Raw genomic sequence first — 22203 nt, 5'->3', positions numbered from 1 at the left:
TTTGCTTTTGAGGCTCGTTTCCCATTTTGACAATTTTAGGTTGGAAACTCAAGCGTCGATGAATATCAACAAACGCGTATTCGTCAATGTTTACAGCGAAGATTTTCAAAACAACCCCAATTCATTTACTCTGGATAGAAGCGATAGTCAATGCGTGTGAGGGTAAATAAGAAAAACAGACACTGATTTTGAGTATCCCCTGTAGCAGTTCCACGCCAAATGAAAAACTGATCTGACGCGACCTTCTCCGATTTGCGTGAAACTTTGCATAAATGTACAACTTGGCATAATTGTTTGTTTTGTTTGTTTGTTTCAATCATTCACATTTGAGCTAATTCGGTCTAATTCGGTCATTTTGAATCTCGCAAAAAGGATCTAAATGGCGTATTTGATATTTTTCAATAATTTCAAATAATTTGAATCTTCTTCTTTTTTTAAAAGCATATGAAAAATGCAATCCTCTGTGAAATATTCCAGCACTTGAAAATAAGAAATAATCTTAAGCAAAAACTTTTGGACACATTTCCAAACTCTTTAAATTTTGCGCTGAAAATTGCATTTTAGACTTTTAAAAACGAGGTAAATTTACGGCAAACATTTCCAAATTTCCACAGAAGTTCGAAAATTAGACCGAAAGATGGTGTTCTATTACTATTGTTAATTTTAAAGTGTATAGCATGAAACTTTTACCAGAGGTAGCATTTTTGTATTTGCTCTGTTATCGAAAATACTAAAATATTTAAAGAAAATCAAAATTTATCATTTTTTTTATTAATTCCATGATATTTTATGTATTATATTTTTTCTTAAAGACATTATTTTTTCATACAAATTTGCTTCAAACGTAATCTCGATTGGAAGTGATATTTTAGTGTTATTATTCGTTGAAAAATGTCGAACACGCCATCATGATTTCTTTTTTTTTAGATTTAAAATGGAGCAGCTCCTCTTTAAATGACGAATCGGAATAAGTCAACTTTCTCCGATTTGCATAAAACTTTGCATAATTGACCATGCATAAAAGGTCGAATTTCAGAAAAAATGGGAATCATTGCCCATAACAAACAATTACAATTAAGTACAAATCGGAGAAAGTCGATTAAAAAATTCAATTTATTTTCGCTATTTCGCCATGGTTGAATTTTAGCTCAAATGTGCATGATTGACGATAGCAAGCAATTAAACAAAGATTCATGCAATTCGCAGCCTGAAATTCAATTTTTGTTTGCTTTTTGGCCTGTAAATGCTCAATACTGTAATTATTTTTGACGTTTTCTTCCATTTAAGTATGAGGTTATACTCTTTTCGAAGCACAGACTCAAATACAATTTGCGATATAGTGAAAGCAACTTACAAAACGCAATAGGATAAACTGTTTTTAAATTGTTGACACGTAAACATAGCAGATGGGGCTTCTTATACACGTTTCAAATGTTTGAAGTTACTTTTCGATACAGTCCTTACAGAAGATATAAGAATAGAAAAAATTATTTTGGATTAAGCTCTAATTGTATTATCTCTTATTTGATTTCTATTTTCTCATCTTCTCGAGTCAAATTCAAAGGATACATATTACCTCACAAACATTGTAATAACTAAACTGTGTGGAAATCTCCCAGGATAAGCGTGTAAATCACAACTGCAAAATAACTCGAACACTGCGATTCAATTTCGTTATAAGTGCTTATCTTACGATAGATGTGCGTACTCCGTTCACGACTTCCCACACGTTATCAAACCAGACAGGATGTAGATGAAATAGACTTCAACTGAGGTTCCAACACTCGCCACGTGCAAAATTCCTCAAAGTTCACAAGACAGGACCTTTGATGGGAACTGAGAAAACATCTTTCGAGAAGAGCTCATATCTCTCACCAACCCCCGCCTTCACTTCCTGCCAAAAGAAGTCAAACAGTCAAAGATCAAACCAATTAACAGCAGAATAGCCCTCGGGCATTGCACACTGCACAATAATGCCTAGAGCTTCGGCTCAGTCAAATGACAGCCGGTTTGCTTCTTCCACATACCACACTTCCAATAAGAGTGTGCTGCTATATCTCTAATAACTTCGCAGTGTAGTAGGCGCAGGCAGCCAGAGGTTCCGATCCCAACACAAGCAGGCATTGGAATCTCCATGGCACTAAACTAACCTCACTTTATTTGTTTTTATGATTCGATATTGCGGTATTTAGAGTCAACTCATTCTGCTGCCCCCTCCTCTCATCGAATGAGTGTATTGCTTGCCTTGTGACCAAAGGAGAAATACGGCCTCGGATGGAAAATGACTTGGGCTGCTCTCCAGTCCTCCGGACAGTCCCGTCGGACGATGAAGAGAAGCTCACCGAGAAGAAGTCGAACAATAAGAACTTTATCGAAAGAAGGTCCCCATCGTGGAGGTACACACTTCCGCTGGGAACGGGGAGACGATGAGGTGAGGGTCACTGATAAATCGAAGACAATAGACAATATTCCAGCATCATCATAGTTGGAATTGTTGTTATCGCATTGCACACTACACAGCAAAACCGTCCAGAGCTAGTTGGCTTTTTCCTCTTGCTCTTCCACTCGAGTGGCCGGCCGGCCGGCCCTGGGGCTTCTGCTGCTGATTCCGAGCTGTGGTTATCGAATGGCAATGAAGGAAAATTTAATTCATTTATTGTGTGTGCGCTTTTGCTTTTGCGTCGTCCCAGTCAACGTCGTCGTTTTCGTATTTCAGTCAGCAAAAGCCATTCCCAGGAAAGCTCCCATCTTCCGGACGAGCACAACCGGAGACTATTTCGTTAAATTTAGAGAAAATAAGATTGCTATCAGTTATTGATTATTTTATGGTTTATTTACTTCTTCTTTGGTTCCCTTGCAAGTCGTTTAGAGCAAAACATTGTTAGTTCGGACGGAGATGACAGTTCTAATCTTGTCTTATTTTCTCTTCATTTTTTTCCAGGTTTGTACCCACCACCGAATCAACGCTAACTGAGATACACTGAGCGAGCGAGGGCGAGAAAGGAAACCGATTGTGTGTGTGTGATCCATAGTAGTAGGCCATAGTGTTCGATAGCGATATTTGAGTTGATCCTGTGCCCAGAACAATAGCGTTTTCTCATCAGCACAGGATCTTAAATGCAGTGGCGCACGATTTCTTATTTTCCTTGTACGGTTTATCTAGAGTACGATAGGTAGAGAGAACAGAAGGAGAGTTTTTCACGCAAACGAGTAGTGCTCCGTTTTTGTTTCGACAGCAAGCGTAAGAAACAATAACAGTAGTAATGCTCCCAATATGGGTGAGTCTATATCTTGAAAACCTTCTTCCTGTTTTTAAACCAAAAAAAAAACAATTACTCTTTTTACTTCCAATCTCTCCGTGTGTTTTGTCTCGCGTCTCGCGTCTTACTGTGTTCGTCTGCATTTGTGTTTGTGTCTCACTTTCCATATTTGAATACATGTCTGTGTCTTTGTCTCCTGTTTTATGCTACAATCACGAAAAAAATGCTATGTTGCTGCTTGCCTATGTCTGTTTATGCCTGCGTTCTCCTTTCATTATTCAAAATAACTCACCGAACGAGCGATGCAAAACAATAACTCAATGCGCTTCTCCGGCCGAGCGAACGCTGCCGTTGCAGTAGGCGGTGGCGGCGCTATCAGATATGCCTAAGTAGCGCACATAACCTCTTTCCCCTGTTTCCCAACCGTCACAGCTGTAAGCAGTCAGTAATGGAACGCGCGTCTTCGGAAGATGCGGGTTCCCGGGTGCATCGGATCGCGATAATGCGGCACTGCTGCGCCATACCGGTCCGGCAGTTGAATACCGACGGCGACGACGGCAAACGACGGTACCTACGCCGAGCGCGAGATCGTGAAAGAAAGGTCATCTCGCTAGCAATCTGCTTCAAAAGGCTACGGCTACGTACGGATGGCTTGTTCTATTGTTAAATAGCTAAACATGCTCGCACACACAAAATACATATCGCAACCGTGAATAATGGACGTGTCCTGGAAAACTCGAACAGGGTACATACACAACAATAAAAAAAAAGAGTTCGAAAAACAACACCCAATGAGCGAAAGGTCGGGCTGCTAAACCGTCAGCCACAAAAGGCTACACAACTATTAACCTATTGCCATCTGACAGCGGAGGCGTTGGTTTGAGCTATGCAACTTCTCGTGGCTCCGGTCTTATTGTGTGGTCGCAAATTATAATTTCTATGTCTCATAGCTAATAAACTATTTAGCATTTTTTTTTGTATGAAAGGAGCAGACAAATTTTTAATTTGAAATGTGTGAATTTAGTAACATTAATTGTTGAAGCTTTAAAATATGTTTCAGATTTAAGCTAATACAGCAATTTCTACTTAAGTTATATATAACTTATATTTGTTTACATTGTACTGAAACATCAACAGCTTTGATGAGCTGCAAAATCGATGCAAACGACGTTCTATGTAGATCGAAGTAGGTCACGCTGCCAAAATGACGTTGAAGTGTTTTGCTGCGACATGTTCTTGTGAAAGCATTTCCAGTATCGTGAAGTGGACAAATTAAAAGTCGAATGCGTTATCAAAATCACAAAAACCTTAATCCGTTATATTGAAAAATAATCAGATTCTTTCCGCAGCTTATTTGAAAATGTATGTATCAGTGATAGGGTAAGTGCACCAGGTATGGCACTTATTTAAATTTACTCCAGTTTTGTCAGTCATGGTCTATGTGGTTTAAATGGGTAGGGCTAGAAATGGGCACCATTCCGTATTGTGCCATAACTGATGCATATGCCATATAGCAAGCACACAACAAATAGTTATCAACCTACTTCAAGATGCTTGTCTCAATGAACACTAGGGTGGTAAACTTCACAACCCCCTACTCCCGATAGCTCTTTCGATGGTTGGTTGGTTGTCTTTATTAAGGAGATTTTCAGCCAAGGGGTTACGATCTGGATTTGCGGCAGAGCTTTATAATTGGTATGGGAAAATGATCCAAAACTATTCAATTACTTGTTTTAATCTAAAAATTGCCTAATTTTTACCAATCCTGGGACCAGGGCTCTACATTTTCGAAGCTCTAAAATGAACTCGTATTTTTTTCTCTCATACATACGTGTTCGACGCTTCATTTCTATAACGCCTAGCTAGACTATCAGCAAGTAATGATAGTGAAAAAGAAGCACGCTTAGAAGGAAACGCTGGCTGTGGAACTTCTCGTCGTTGCTTTGCTCATCGCTTTCAATGTAACTAACGTCGATTTTCTAGTTAAACGAACCTCATTATGGCTTTCAATCCCCTTTCACGAACACTCTATCACCGATCTTTCAATTTGTTTAAAATGCGTTATGTCCCGTTTTTGATATTTTTTTTTAGATAAATATATGGATGAAAGATAAATTAAAAATATTGCGTGTAATCCTCACGTGTTTTCACGTGAGAAATGCTTTAAATCTGTTATCATGTTCCGATACAATCATTTTCCGTCATATACGTCATGAAACCTCTGTTGATGTGTTTCATGAAAGAGAAAACTATCAAAGTCGAGCGCTCTTTCTCTCATCCGTTTCACCGAAGCTTGAAAGGGAGACCAATTGAGCGACGGGAGAAAGAGAGACAAGCGATTGAACATTTTGTTTGTGCACGCCGACTGAGGTTCTAGAATGCTGCGAAGCTGTTCGACTTTAACAGAAAAAGAAAGCCAGCAATCTCTTCGTCGCATCGATTTGGTCGATTGAAGCTGATATTGTGACGCACTGCCTGGGACTACGATTCAAAAAATTATACAAAACAACTTCACTGAAGGTCGCAAATCGATTCAACTTCTGTGCAAAAATTTATTATTTTTTATTCATTGCCAAGTGCTCCTCGTATACCTAATAGGGTACGTATAAGCCTGTAGGTATGGGTGGAGCACCAGGGCGACAGTAAAAAAATAATAACTTGTTGCACAGAAGTCGAATCGATTTACGGTCTTGGACGAAGTTGTTCTATATAGTTTCCTCAATGTAAGTCCCAGATTTGGAGGAAAACACACAATTAATAGTTTTGTTCCGTTTCCCATACATTTTCCCATACAAATTTTAAAATTCTCCCGCAAATGCAAATCGTAACCGAAATGATTCAAAATTTGAACAGTTGCTGGGTATTCCAATACGACTCGGACGAGCTGTGTGGAGGCGGGGTTATGATCCACCATATAAAGTTGACCCACCCTAATGAACACCCGTTCGACCGATGTGCAATTCTTTTCATTTTGCGTCTAAGTACTTATAATCGGAGGTAGAGACGATTGTGTCTTCTTCTTTACTGAAATCGATACAATCCATCTCCCACTGATAGGAAGTGCTTTTATGAAAGAAACCTGCCTACCTATTTATTGATACATCTACTGTAAATCCAATGACCCATTTCTAGAATTCCTGTTCATACACGTACATTCTGAGGTCATCTTCATATAAAATAAGCTCCGCATGAATGCATTCACATATCAAATGGATATCTATAGTGCATTCACACTTCCTGAATTAAAAAAAATGCTTCTTTGATACTGGCACCTATTTGGTAATAAAATGATATTTGCAAATTATATGGATAAACAGAAATAATTATATGGATGGAAAATAAACTCAGCGAAGTGTTCCAAAGCGTAAGTAAGAACAAACGGCACCTAATACCACAAAACAGGAAGGATGTGATTTCACATTCAACTCATATCACTGATCACTGCGACAAACACTAGGGACACATGGGATTTGATAATTATCACTTGACACTCTTTTTAATACCACTTCTGTGCATTCAATTTGAATTGTTCTTGATTAAAATTGTAATTATTTAAATTTTTGCAAGAGCGAAAAACACGCAGCAGTACAGAAACACATCATTTTCGCAGCGTGGCCTACTTCGATCCTTCTTTTCTGAAATCATCCTTGTCATGCGTCATAATATCCAGTCGGTTCGAGGTGGTAGAACTTGCTCTAACTAAAACTTGTAAGCGTTTCTACCAACTCGAAGTCGCTCATATTTCGCTGAATGAACACTAGTATAAGCAACTCGGAGTAGAACAAACCGGCTGAATGAACGCCAAATATGAGCTTCCAAGTTGTTGCGATCTATTTCGAGCTCCCATGGCGCAATGCTCATGTATTATGGGGTTTGAGTTGTCTTATATGAAAATAGGCTTCGGAATGCTTGCATTCTGCGGTGGGATTTGAACCCACAATGTCCATTCAGTACACGGATGCATTGCCAATTATTCAACGGTGGACCTATGGTCTACGAATATATTTGGCTAATGAATGACATTTGAGTTTCGATTCCGTTTTCCTCCCTTAGTATGTTTGCGCAAGCGTTCTCTAATACACAACAATCGTCTCTTATCGATGATATGTATTTGTACCGCAACCACTCAGTATCAGTGTCTCAGACATTTATTATGAGACTTTTGCTAACCCTGGCTTGGAAACATTAAAATTTGAACTTACAAAACCCAAACCAAAATTTTAGTTGTCACCCAACCTTACAATCATCGCAGGATGTTAGTGGAGACCGCATGAACGAAGGATGAGATATACCGAGCTGCGGTCCAATGCAAGAAAATTGGAGACCGAAAAATTTGGAATGTATAAGTGAGAGGAATTAGTTATGACGAAAAAATGGGAGCTGACTGGACTCGAACCACGAACGTTGCGATGATTATCAGACCAGTGCTTTCTCCACTGCTCTCTCCATGCATGGATAGGCTGAAAGTGAATAAGAAGTGCTCATAGTACATTAATTTGATTTCGCATGCTTTATCTGGTGATCGGGAATTTGAGAGAACCGAAGCAAGTGTGTGCGTCGTTCTACAATGTTATAAATAAAATGCTTGGTTGTATAGTCGAAAGCGTAGACAGCAGGGTCCAACCAATTCACTTTCAATTGAAAATCATCAAGCGACGACGAAGCTGTCAACCATCACTTTCAATTGAAAGTCATTCTATCTTCTCTTCAAGCATATCTCCTTCAACATCAACAGAATCACTTTCGATCAGTTTTCATGCTGTTTGTTTTGGCTTGACTCTTGTGCATTTCGTCTTATATTGTCAAATGAGCTTACTTTCGCATTGAAGCGACTTCTGTTGATTGTTCACTCGGTTTATTCAAGCGCATGCGCAAAAGATCTGCGCACGTGGATGTCGAATTTATCATTGTCGGGTATGGGTATTTTTGGAATCGGGGTGACACCTAGAGTCCGGAAAACGATATGTGACGCCTTTTTAAAATTAAATATGACGGCTTCCAGTTTAAAAAAGTGGAAAGTACTGATGCCGACTCATCAATATGGGTATTTGTGGAAACGGGGTGAAAACTAGCGATCGAAAGTTGATATGCGACGCCATTTTGAAATTAAAGATGGTGGCTTCCAGTTTAAGAAAAAGTCAAATACCTAGGGATTGGAAATAGATATGCGACACCATTTTCAAATCCAAGATGGTGGCTTCCGGTTCGAGAAAATGCAAAAAATACTGTCAAATACCCATCAATAGGGTATTTTTGGAATTGGGATGACGTCTAGAGAATAAAAATCAATATCCGTCGTCATTTTGAAATCCAAGATGGCGGCTTCAAATTTCAGAAGAAAAGTGGGAAATACTGGCAAATACCCATCAATAGGGATATTTTTTTAATCGGGGTGATGTCTGGAGGCTGAAAATCGATATCCTACGTCATTTTTAAATCCAAGCTGGCGGCTTCCGATTTCAGAAAAAGTGGAAAATTCTGATGCCGACCCATCAATATTGGTATTGACGTCTAGAGACTGCTAATTGATATTCGACGTCATTTTGAAATACAAGATGATGGCTTCCATTTTAAGAAAAAGTGGGAAATAGTGTGGGTATTACCGTCTAGAGGCCAGAAACCAATGTTTGACGCCATTTCAAAATTTAACATGGAGGGATTGGTTCAAAAAAAGTGTGAAATTCTATCAAATACCGATCAATGTGGATATTTTTTTAATTATTATTATTATTTAGCTTTATTAAGGAGGCTTTCAGCCTTGGGCTGGTTCGCCTCCAACTATTTTTGGAATCGGGGTGTCATCTAGAGGCCGGAAATCGATGTCCAACGTCATCTTGAAATTCAAGATGGTGGCTTCCGATTTCAGAAGAAGTGTCAAATACCCTACAAATGGCGTTGAATATTGATTGTCAGCTTCTACGCGTGGAATTGCTCAATTGTGTGACAATCAGAATTTTCGATAGTATTTCTTTGATGGTAAATCATAAGCAACACTCGTTTTCCAGAATTTGCTAAGAATATTAAATACGAGCTGTTAAAGTATATCTTTTTTCCCCAATGAAGAAAAATGAAGCAATTGAATTAATTCACAATCGACTCCCCCTCATTTTTCTTCCCTCTGAATAACACCAAAAAGTGAATCTTAAATCCCTTTAGCAGTCAGCAAAATGGTAAAAGTCAATAAATAATTTAAAAAAAACCCTATTCCGCTGGAGTTCCCCAGGATTCCACCGGCGACGACGATCGATCCGAGCTGCTCGGTGATCCGATTGTAGCGTCTTATATTTCCGCCTTTTCACTTATATGCTCCTGTGCCACCAACCACTGGCACCGGCACCAGCACCAGCACACACATAAATAAATAAACACGTTTGGTTTTCGGTCTGCCGTCGGTCGTCGTCCCTGGGATTGCATTCCGTCCCGCCTTTCGATTCTGGGATTCCGTTTTTCTACCCCCGGAATCGTCCGGAGTCCGGAAGCACAACATCCACGGCGGGGGTGAATGATGCGAAATCAATTTTATTGAATTTGGATCCTTTCTTTTCGCCCGTTTGCCCGAAAATTCCAACGCATTCAGCTTTAAATCCCTCCGGTATTACTTTGATAGATACATACGTATTTAGAAGAAGATCGAAGAGGGGCACTGCTAAAAATGAGCTTTGTGTGTGATCCGCTTTCGTTCGTTAGCGTGCGTCGGTTGCAATTGCTGAAAAATGCTCCCCTACTCCCCAAGCCCATACCTACATGAATTCTATACAAATAGCCCCCGGAAGGAGAAGGCGAAGGAAAACTGATCTGATACCAAACTTTTACAACACGGGAGGAATACATGAAATATTCATTAAGATTACCTAGTTTGATTAGGACCCGATGAAGAATTGCTCATAAAGAGGTTGCTGCGACTGCGAGTGCCGTTCTCTCCCACGAGATTCGAATCAATGACTGGCGCGCCAAAGCAGGCGGGTTTCCGAAGCGCTCATATAGTAGGTGTAGTGCTTTTGTGCAATAAATTTCGGTCGCCTTGATGTCGGGACGACGCATCCTTGACAGTTGCCATCTTCTTTACGATAGGAGAAAAAATCCTAAATGCTTGAAACATAGAAAAGGCTGCGCTCAATCGTTGTCTTTTTCCTATTATTATATCATCCTTTTTAATACAACAGCAGCGCAGCCCTTAGAAGTCTCGGTACGTCTTCGGGACTCTCGGTTCAATTATACCCAATCGAACGACAACGACGACGAGAATGACGACGCCCGGTGTCGTTGAGACTCCCTCTCCGGAGTGGGAAAAAATGGAAACGAAAATACAGAATCTTGTCTCTATTTATTTATGGAGAAGCGCAAAGTGCTGCTGCTCTGTGTGTCTCCTTATTATCTCGTCTCGTACTTGTAAGGTTTTTTTTTTTGCTTTTCCTGTGGCCCGCTCTGGGTCGGATCGATGAAAGGTGCCGACCTAGATTTTCAATTCCAATCGTGTCCCCGCGCGAGTGCGTGTGCTGGATGTCTCAAGGGGTTTGTCGTTGGAAAAGTTTGAATTGTTCTTGTTTTTTTTTCAGTTGGCGACGGACGGCTGAGGTACGGTTTCGTATTCATCCCTCGTATGAGACCCACTTGAAAGGGCCGAGCTCATCTTTTCCTCTGAAGCTACCATATGTGGGAAAGACGCGTTCCTGTGTCGTGTCACCACCACCACCGCCACCGCCGCTGCCACCTTCGCGGCAAATAGAACGAACCAAATGGTGGCAATTACTGCCACGGAAGCTGACAACTATTAATTATCGAGTCCGTCGAACCGACCAACCTGTGAGACCTAAACTGAAATGCGCTGGACGGAGAGGCGACATGGTTGAGGTTTAATTTTTACTTAAATTGCGCGAGTGACATACGTTTGTACGGGGCCTAAAATAGAAGAAGCCAGGAAGAGCGGAGGGAGTTGGAGAGAATAAGTGCTGGCTTGGAAATAATTACAGGGCAATATTCGATTGACGGATAGTCATTCGGTGACAAGTTGACAATTGATGCCATACTAAGGGGGCGGGTTCCGTCAAAGGATTTCGTGCTCAAACGGGACCATTCAATATTCATAACATGTCACTATATGCTATAGATTTCCGAGGAAGGGGAATGATTTCCAACACTCGATAATAAGGTAACATTGCTGAGTAATGTTTCTAGAAATTGGAAGGCACTCAGTCTCTTTAGTTAAAAAAAAACACGCTCTCTTACCGACTTCCACGATTTTTTTAAGCTTTAGGAGATATTTAGCCATGGACTAGTTTATCTCCGATCGACTTCCACGAATCTCTGAACCTCAGATCTACAAAGTACTAAATTCCGTACAAGATTGACGCATGAACATTCCAACGAAAAGCTCCAACGAGTCATCCTTCTTCTACCCGAATGACGAATAAAATTAAAAGTTCACTGTCAACGCCTACTTGCCACGATGCGGGAACAAAGCAAAACTTTCCAAAACCCACTGTTAATAAAAAGGATTCACCCATGCAAAACCGGGACCCAAACTAAATTATATAGAGTTGTCCGCCCAAGTCTAGAAGAATTCCGCTTTGAATGGCCTTGTCCGGGCCCGGTCGGTCTGTCGTTCGATTGAAGAAGGTCTGACAGGGCTGCGACTTCCACCCACAAACGCAACCCAAGGATCGGAGGTGGTGTTGATTTGACGAGGGTTCGGTTCTGTGCGCAAATAATCATTGCAGATGCAAATCTTTTGCCAAACAACTGACTCGGTTGTGTTGAGAGGGGAGAGTAAGAAGAAACGAAAAAGAACAGTTGACTGACCTTCCCCACAGATGGCCCGTTGGATTGCGGAACGAACGCTGGAACCGGCGAGCACGTGATGCGACTTCACGCTCGCATGTGTGCGCGGGTGTGCGTCTTTGCTCGAATCGGACACGGAGGCTTCAAGAACGGGAAAGGTCCTCACATCCATCCATCCGTCCACCCACACGCATATGCCTTTGAAATCAGCAATTTCTGAACACGCACGTTTTGCTCATTCGCTACGATTTGTGCAGAGCCGTGCCTCTTGCCGTATAGGTTTTTTCTGCGCCCGTGACCAATCAACGCTTCAGAGCGAGAGCCGACCGGTTCCACGGTGTGTGACGCTTGCTCTAGGGGGAATTAGACACGGTTCTGGTTCCTTTGCAAGGGATCTGACACCGAGGGAAAAAAGTTGTTAAATAAACTCACTCGCCCGCTCGTTTTTTGCCGCGTCCAATCGTGCGTGTGACGAGGTCACTTTTTACCGGCCTGCTATGCCTTGTGCCCATGACGACGACGGTGATCCAAAAACAATGCCATGTAAACAACGCTTCTCGCGGAAGAAGCCTCCGTCGCCGCTCAGTTCTCAAGGTTTTCCAAAAAAGGCTAACTTACCATCTCCGTCCTGCACCTTCTTCGCGAACTCCACTCCGGATCGAACACAAAGCCCCGGTTAAATTTATGGTAAAATAAACATAAACTACACGCTTATCATCTTCATTATTGTTATTATATTATTCAATTTCTTTAATTCCATAACTTGATGTCGCAGAGTAACTCTGAGACTCTGTGTAACCACGGAAACGGCGGCACTAGTGCAGAGCTTACTACGACGTGTGTGCGTTCGCAATTTAAGCGCTCGCGCTCCCATCCATGTCGCCTGTCAACCGCAGCCAGGCAGTGGTGACCATATTTATACCGCCGCAGTCAGCCAACTTCGATTGTTTATTCATTCTGCTGTCTATTTGTTGGTTTAGTTGTTATTCTTTGCATTTTTATTAAAACGATGCTGGCCCTATCGGGGCACTCGTTTTCTGGAACAAGCTGCTATAGGAATGTCTCAACATCCCATAACGAGCTCTGCGGATGCTCCCGGGACCCAGCTCGGATGTTTGTATACGTAGTAATAAAGGAGCAGTTGTTTGGTTCCGTTCTCCTTCGCCATTGTTTCTTTCCCTGTTTATTTTTTGTTTAATCGGGGTGTTAGTCTGCCCCATCTGTTTGTTGAAACTTCTTTTTCAGGAGATTTTTCCTCATAGAAATCTTTGAACAAGTTTGCTGTCAATTGTAAATCCATCAATAGAAATTTGACACTTGCAAACAGAGGAGGCCAACACCGGTGGTGACAGTATTGCAAAATTATATTGTTGTTGCCCCCTGCAGATTTCTGTGCTGTTATTACAACCTATTTTCCTGCGATCCCGTGTCTCTCAGCGGGAGATGCCCATTGTTCAGGATTCTGGGATAATGCTCTCTCATGTTACCACGATACATGTGCTCGTGCACCTTCGGTTCGGTTTGTCCCGTCCCAGACTGCAGGCAGAGGCAGAGAAAAGAAGCTCGAAACAATTATATTAATATTTTCGTTTGGCTCGGCCCAATCCTCTTAACCGTATTAGTTGCGCTTAAGACCCTGTACTTCGCGCCTACCTTTGTGTGTATGAGAAAGCCGGTAGAACGCCATGTCACAAAGGCCCTCCGCTTGCTGGATTAATTCCAGAGGCTGCTCTTTGTATGGAAACTGGCTCCTTGCTTTTTCCCTCGGATTCGTACCGGGATGTTGCTGCGAATAAACAATGCATCCCTCTGGGTGTCCAGAGTGTGTTTGAACAAGTGAGCAGCGAACGGCGAGGAAGTCCCAAAATTGGAAGGCTTTTGAATTAGAAAACGAACATACAAGGTTAAGGTCCCAAATGACATTGGTGAATGCCTTCGTTCCGTTTCGTTTCATTTTTTTCTCCCATCCTTATCAAGCCAAAACCATGTGTAGGCCGCACCACACACAAAAAAAAGGAAGCTAACAAACCTCCAGGGCAACCAGAGTGCGCGCCTTGTAAGGCAAATACACGAAGAGATGTCTTATTCTCCTGACAGCCCAGAGCTACAAGAGAGAGTCTCAATAACAATCTCCTAAACAGTGGTACTTGTTTATAAATTTCTATAGGCATTTGTCCTTCTATTTTGCTGTCTTTTCTATTGTGTGCCGTGTAGGAGCGCGGATCCTCAACCGTTCCCCAACCCAAACTCCCGGACGGACGGGATGATGGACCAGTAGGATCGATGAAAAGCTTGGCTTCTCCAAACAAGGAGCGAATGCCCCTACCATGTACCAACTTCTCTCGGAGGAAAACTCTGTGACAATATAAAGAAGGCGGCTGCGTTCGACAAACATGTCGCGTCCAAGTTGCTACTTACTTGGATCGGGGATTCCAAGTAGGCTTTGAACAATACTCTTTTCTCACGAGCACCAGCTCGAGAACTGAGAGGAAGGTAGAACACAACAAAAACGACTCCAGCCCAGGGAAACAGATACAGAAAAGAAGCGAATAAATTGACTTTCCTTTCGTCTGCTGGATCCCGTCCATGGACTATCTTCTCCCGGATACAACGTATAATTACATGCTGAATTCATTATTTTTGCGCATACTGTGTGACGTCGTCGTCGGCGTCGTTGTCTTTGGCGTAATCGAACTTCCTCTCGTGTTGCCTGAAGCCCGGAGAAAGGGAGGGGTAGGACACGTGCCAAAAGCGAAGCCTACTCTGCCGTATTTTTGAATGCGAATTTTTTCTTCCACCGACAAATAGGGCGCAGAGGCGAAGGAAAGAGGCTCTTTTAATTAGAGAGCATACCGCGCGTCTAGGTAGGCATTGAATGGTTGGTGAATGGAAGTAAGCCCTGACTGACATTGGAAGTGGGTGTGGTGCATTGCTTCTGAATAGGGAACAACACATTTGGATACACAAATGTAACAAAAGAAAGGACACCAGCTGGGAGCGGAATTAAAACGGGACTTGGCAGCACTTCCTTTGCACCACTGTCGGCTGTCTGGGAAGTTGGTAATTTTCCTGACGGGAATAACGGGATGATAATTTGGGTTTGATGTAACAATTGACGCGATTGGTAACGGAAAAAAATGTGTGTTTGGGAAGTGTTGCGTTTGAGGAATGTTTTTAGGAAAGGGTCTTCCAGAGGTGGTAGCTAGACTTTTTCCAAGGAAATATTACTATGAAAACGTTATGTCCGCATATAATTTATATGACATTTACCAACTCTGGGTATTCTGCTTCTATCAGGTAGCTTTTCGTGCACAGCATCATAAAAATAGGACACGATAGGACTTAGGCGTTCCTTTCATTTCTCACAAACGACAATTTTATCACGCAAACCAACAATACCATAGGACACAGTATCTGTTGCATTAATATCAAAACGATATAGTGGTGCTCAGCTGAAGGCATATGGCATATGTGGGCCAAACTCAGCACCGTAGTAAGGGATGGCGAAAACAGCCAAGGGGGAAACGGTACAGCAATTCAAAGATTTTTTATTTAGCTACTTTCCTCATAATTCATTGTATCAATAACAAATTAATTTAGTAGACCTTGAAAAAACATAAAGATCACGAATAATTAAAAATATTAGCTCTATATAACTGTAAAGGGCCACCCACATTAGATCCGTTTGCGTTGCGTTGACGTAAATTTGACAGTTAGACAATAGATTTAGCTGTCACTTTGCCGCAACGCGTCCGATCCGGATCTCATGTGCGTAGGCCTTAACAGATTTTATGATAATATAATTTGAAGTTGGATATCTCGAAAGATTTCCAAGACCTCATTAAGACTTAAGAAGTTTTCCGAGTTACAAAATCATGGAAATTATCCGAACATGGCGTTCGACGGTTAATACGTTTTAATTTTGGTTAGTGAAAGATTGTTGCACAGACAAACCGACGTAACTCTTTGAAAAAGTTTTTCTTGAAAACATAGTATCTCAAAACATAGGACCTCAGTAGCGACATCTTTCAGGCTTGTCGCGGAAAACAAGTTTGCTCACTTACTCGCAAACAATATTAAAATAAAAGTTCTATAGAATGTATAGAAACGTCAAAGTGATCCGATGCCAGCGCTGCGGCGAGTAGTTCACGGAACTGATAATATTCAAATCAATCGTTAAATGCGTGAACAAAGATACACAATGAAGATTGTAGTACGAAACTCTTTTATAAACCTTGAGCTTGAAGAAAAACTTGGAATGTGTCTTGAATTTGGATGAATTTACTGGAAAAAATAAAATGGAACTTCGATGAGAATTGGCATAATCCAAAGGTTTTTCCGAAGAGAACTCCTATGGAACTCTGGAAAGCTTTATTAAAAGATTCCGATGAGACTTGACAGTTATTCTGAATAGAACTTGAAAGGCTTTGTGAGAAAAGCTTCAAGAAGATTTTATCGCGGTTTTATAGCATTCTACAAGTCAAAATCATGGTCTACAGAACCCTCATGAAACTAAAATTGTTACTTGGATTGTGAGGAAATTTATTTAAAAAAAAAGAATCTCTGAGAAGAACTCATAGATAATTCAGAAGATAATTCCAACAAATATCCAAAACTCCACAACTCTAAATAAACTCTTACAAGAGTTCCATAGCCATGCTGACAGAAACTTCGAATGAATTTTGATATTAACAAAGGAATCTTAAAGAGAATTTAATAATTTCGACAGCATCAAGGAGTGGTTATTTAGCAGTAATTTTGAGTTAAATTCCAAGAAAGTTCAAACTCCCAGTATCAGGGGATAGTGTATGGAAGTTTTGGGGAAAATTCAATAGAATTAAAAAATATTTGAATATTGTAATACACATTATATCAGAAATTTAATGAAAAATTAGAGAATTTTTTAAAAAATTTAGAAGGATTTCTGAAAATAATGCTGAGGATGAAAATGATGAAATCTGATATGAAAACCAAGGGAATCTTAATTTGGTGAAAGTACCATACATTTCACAGGCTGAAAGCATTCAATAAACTACACAAACTGACTCGGCTGGCCGCATTTGGCCCACGGCCCATTGGATGAGCACCACTGATAAAGAATATGTATGTCTTCAGTTTACTTATTCCGTTTGTGCAAGGAGAAACGTTTCATTTGACGATTTTGTGGGCATTCCGGCTCTTGTGATCTTTACCAAATATAAATGTTCTGTATTTGGCAAAGTTAAAAATTCCCAAGTAACCATCAAGCCCACTAATTCAAAAAGTTTAATACGATGCTGATATACTTCTGATAGTAAAAATTTAAGCCGTATATCAGCATTATATTACAACAAAAAGCCCCTATCGGGCTATTAACGGGGTTGGGTGATGAGACAAATGATCCTGATTATAAGGAAAGTTCCCACCCTTGGAAAAGTTGTTCAGATCAATTCAGTTCAGGGATTTTAAAATTAGTTCTAGGGGTGGCGCAAGTTAGCGACATATTGATTTATATACTTGATTTCTTAAGATTTTGACCGAACAAAAAACCTCTCGCTTGATGTCAATGAGAAAAGTTTAGAAATGTCCTTAACATTTGCGAGCAAAGAAATACTAAGCACTTAGATCATATTTTCACTAATATTTTTGCAGTGATACCACAGAATTTCAAATGGCCTATCGAAATAAGCTAGTTTTGCCTTAGATTACATGCTCAAACCAATTTAATTCATGTCACTTAATTGTGCAACCAGGGTGGCCACTGAATTTAAGAACTAAATTCCCGTATTTCCCGGGTACACACCATATTTTTCCCGGTTTCATATAAACAGCTAAATATATGATTGATTTCAGCTATTTATGCCACTGGATAAAACACGCTGCGGCATTTTATTGTAATTGCAAAATCCGGAGAAACCCGTGCTCTCCTTCAATTGAGAAATTAAATTAATTATCTCAATTATGAAAATTGTTAAATTATGATTCATAAGCGGAAATTGAAATGATCGTTAAGATTTCAGAATTTAGAAATTTATCTAAGTTAAATTTAAATTATTGTGGCACTAGGCCTTTTATGCTAGGCTTGAACATAGAAATTCTTTTAGAAATCAATGAGATCTACAGAAAAACATGTGAAGACATTTTTTGAACATAACTTGAAAAAAAATTCAAGGTTGTCCGTTTTGTACATTATTGAGCTTTGCGAGATTTATGACGTATTTTAAAGATCTAAGATTATATAAAGACCATGACTCTTGTACATGAAATAAAAATTAGACTTCTGACACATTGTATTGAATTATTATCAGAACATCAAATTAATTGACGAGAATTGCAGAGAAATTCTCGGAATTATTTCAATTGAATCCTGGGAAGAATTGCAATGCAATTTGACTAATTTGTAATCTCAGGTTACTTTGAGAAGTATTACAACAAAAAATAGTAGTAGCTTTGAAGAGACTACAGTGTGCAACACGAGTTTCTAGAACAGATTATTTTTCCAATATTTGACTTTCTTATGGTCACCTGAGTTAAAGTCGTAAATATTCTTTTGCCCTAGCACGTCACATTTTTTAGGTTTTGCTCTCTTTATGCTCTCTATGAGGCTGTTCCACCCTAAAAGCGTGTATGAGATCAGCGAGCTTGCATCACGGAGGTGCTCGACGAAAGATACAGCTAAATAATAGAAATACCACCAATATTACCAATAATTTTCTACAAATGATCCTAGCACAACAATAATGCCACATGCTTAAGGTGGCACCAAATGACCAAATAGTTATCCCAAATTATAAAGAGGACGGTACCTAAAAAACGAGATGCGTTATAACATAAGTATATTCTAGACCTTAACTCAAAAGACCACAGTAGAGTCAAATACGATTAGATTTTTTAGTCTTAGAACACATAAAAATACAGTTCTTCGCACAGGATTATGAGTAGAATTCTAGGGAACTTCAAAGTATCAAAAGGAATGGTACCGTTAATTCACTTTGTATCAACCTTCGAATTCCCTTAGAAAGCTCACTGAAATTACTTGTGATGTTTTTGAGATCCCTGGAATATTATGACACCTACACCTACCGCAGAAAATCTCTTAAATTTTGATTAACTAATCAATCAATCAATCAAAAAGAAATTCTGAAGAGAGCTGCATGGAAAAATGGATAAAAATTCCAATGTAATATGATTCTCTAAATAGGTCAAACAATTATAGGTAAAATTTCAAGCTAGAACGCTTCAAAAGAGTTCCTTAGAGAATTCATAAGAATTTTGAGGGAATTTCAATAAGTTACCGAGAGTGTTGGCCAGGAAATTTTGAGCCTACTTCCAAGGAAACTTTGAGTACTGAGTCCTGACGAAATTTGCAAAGCAATTCTAAGCAGAGTTTCAAGAAATTCCTAGAAAATTTCAAGAGATCCTCTCAAGGACATTTTGAGAAGATTTTCAATGAAATTCTGCAAAAAATTCCCATAGGATTCTGAGATGAAATTCATGAATGCTTTTCTTATTTCTAATTACCATATTAGGAGATTTCCAATTAAATTCCAAGTGAATTTTAAAAAATATAAGGAGTATAAGATAAATGTAGAGTAAATTTGAAGATTTTATTGGCAGGAATTCTTAAAGTGTTTTTCATAGAATTCAGAGGCTGTTCAGTCTAACAAAAAAAAAATTCTAGGAAATACCGACAAAATCAAAAGATTATTGGGGGGAATCCCAAAAGTAATAATTTTGAAGGCATGTTGGTATGTTTTTGAGGAAATACTTGAGAAATGTTAAAAGATATCCTGAGTTAAGTTCGAAACCTCTGAAAGTCTCCTTAATAAAGATATATATAAAAAAGTTCGAAACAAACAATTTAGTAAATTCAAACATTGAAAAATCGAATTTAGTAAATTCAAACATTGAAAAATCGCATGATTTCGTACACAGAAATTCAAGATCCAGGTTTAACAAAAATTCTCACGATTCTAAGAATAAGACGAAGAACAAATATTAAGAACCTGATCTTTGAAAACTGTTCAAGATTATGGAACTAGAAATTTCGAGAAAAGTGTATATGAGATCTCAAACTAGGATCAATCCTCTGCTGACGTTTTTACAGTCACATAAATGGAACATTTATCAAATTCTAAGACATGGTTGTGGTTCTAAAATTATCAAAAATATTTTAAACGCCAGATTCGGGTATATCGCAATTTTTTAAAATCTCTGACTTAATTTTTGATATTCTGCACTATGGGACCTCCCGGAGCTCAGTTGGTAAAGGCGCAGCTACAAAGCAAGACCATGCTGGAGGTGGCTGGGTTCGATTCCCGGTCCGGTCTAGGAATTTTTCGGGTTGGAAAATTTCTCGACTTCTCTGGGCATAGAAGTATGATTGGACTTGCCACACAATTATACCAATGCAAAAATGGTACAGGCATCGAAAGCTCTCAATTAATAACTGTGGAAGTGCATCTAGAACACTAAGTTAAGAGCACGCAATAAGCTAATATGCGATATGCAATAAGCTTGAAATGCGAAGAAGGAAGGAGGACTATGAAAAAGTTACCCGGGCTTCAATAAATAGGGGAATTTACGTATTCTCGTCAGTCAAAGCAGCGTCCGAACTTCTATTAGCGATTTCTCAGCGTCACATACATACATGACAGGTTTGTTTGTTGACATTTATCTGCTGCTTGCTGTTCTACCAATTCCAATCGACAGAATTGATCAAAACGGGTTGAACATGTTTTTACAACGCTCCAAACTTCTCAGGTGAGTGTGACTATTGTCGGCAGTCTCTTTTTCTTCGGCACCCTTTCCATTTGAACTGCGTGTTAACCAGCTGTTCTATTATCGGCAACTCGAAATCAGCCGTATTTTGTAGTGTGTGTATTTAATTTAAAGAAAAATATGGCATAACAGGATTGCACAGTCGTAAAAATGTATTCAGATTGAAGCTGAAAAGGTGGCTGAATACATTCAGCGAAGAGTTTTGATGGGAAAATACAGTGAAATTAACGTTTCAATTTCGGTTGCCGAAAACAGTCAATGGGTGCCGAAGCCATAATTTACCCTATCTAAGATTCTAAAAGAAATATTTGAGATATCAAACTTAGAAAATTTTTAGAGTATGTTTTAGAATCCCGGATAGTTCTTAATTTAATGGTTACCTGGAATCACCTTGAACGGTAATGGGTAAACAAATAAATTCTAGAGTCTTCTGATTATTCCACTATTTTTTATTATGATGGATTATCTTGAATGGAAACAAATGATAGTTTGATTTCATGATGATTGAAGCTCTTGCTGTCCTACCTTGCGCTGCAAAATGAAAATGAAAATGATGAGGATTCCATGAGGATGCATGAGTTTAGTTCCAAAATAATTCTGGGACTAATTCCAAAGAAGTTTTGATGATAATATGAAGTGATTCGAATGAAACATCCACTGGAATTCGGAAAAGAATATCAAGCGAATCGAATGTTATCATATTTCAAGCGGCCATAATCTTTGCCAAACAGTGGTGCCGGTGGTGTAGTGGTAATCGTGATAACATCTCACCCCAGCAGACCAGGGTCCAATCCCAGTCGGCGCCACCGGTATGTTCTGAGGCATAACATCTCTGATCACGCCTTCCTTCGGAAGGGAAGTAAAGCCGTTGGTCCCCGGTTCATGAGTTTGATGGGTCGATATGTAGGGTCCAGGTGTGGGAGCTGCCTCCCTGGCATCGGTAGCATTGGTGCTCAGCACGGAAAACAAGATCGACGGAAAACAAATCAAGGGAAGAAAAAATGTTTACCAAATAACTTTCCAATGCAGAAAGGAGAGCTAGCTCACTGCGACTTCATTATTTGATGTGGTGAATCGTAACGAGACAACCATGGATTAAAATCCATTACATCAGGCGTGAAAAACATTTACTCCTGTGATGACCACCACTGAGCCAGCTCCATCAATAGCCACAGCACCATTTACCATGCTAGAAGCTGAAAGCACACTCCTGCTGAGCTTGTCACACTTATATACTTATAGTTCCGAAGAAGATGACAACCTTCAGTACGCTCCGGATGCCCCATGTGGCCCCGGTTCGAATCGAAGCAAAAAACCGATGGTCCCCTAACTGTGTGCAACTCCCCGGGCGGAATCAGATTAAAAGAAGCAATTATTGTCTATAATGCGCCGACCCGAGTGAGAT

The 22203-nt window shown here is 39.9% G+C and overlaps 1 protein-coding gene across 7 annotated transcripts in view; it reads left to right on the top strand.

Annotated features, from left to right (window-relative positions):
- Ten-m (teneurin transmembrane protein Ten-m) overlaps nt 1–22203 on the top strand; it is a 409761-nt gene that overhangs the window by 135457 nt on the left and 252101 nt on the right. For 2 of the 7 annotated variants that reach the window (XM_065234802.1, XM_065234803.1), the window contains one exon: nt 2942–3278. The exons of the other annotated variants lie outside the window; for them this stretch is intronic. In XM_065234802.1, coding sequence (XP_065090874.1) covers nt 3275–3278 — 4 coding nt within the window. In that variant the 5' untranslated portion in view covers nt 2942–3274. The remainder of the gene's footprint in view (nt 1–2941; nt 3279–22203) is intronic. 7 annotated transcript variants of the gene reach the window in all.

The sequence above is a fragment of the Ochlerotatus camptorhynchus genome, unplaced genomic scaffold (assembly GCF_037179485.1).
Source record: "Ochlerotatus camptorhynchus isolate MF236.1 unplaced genomic scaffold, CSIRO-AGI_Acam_v1.1 ptg000443l, whole genome shotgun sequence".
Taxonomy (NCBI): domain Eukaryota; kingdom Metazoa; phylum Arthropoda; class Insecta; order Diptera; family Culicidae; genus Ochlerotatus; species Ochlerotatus camptorhynchus.
The sequence above is the reverse complement of the archived record's forward strand: the minus strand, read 5'-3'. Positions and strand labels throughout refer to the sequence as shown.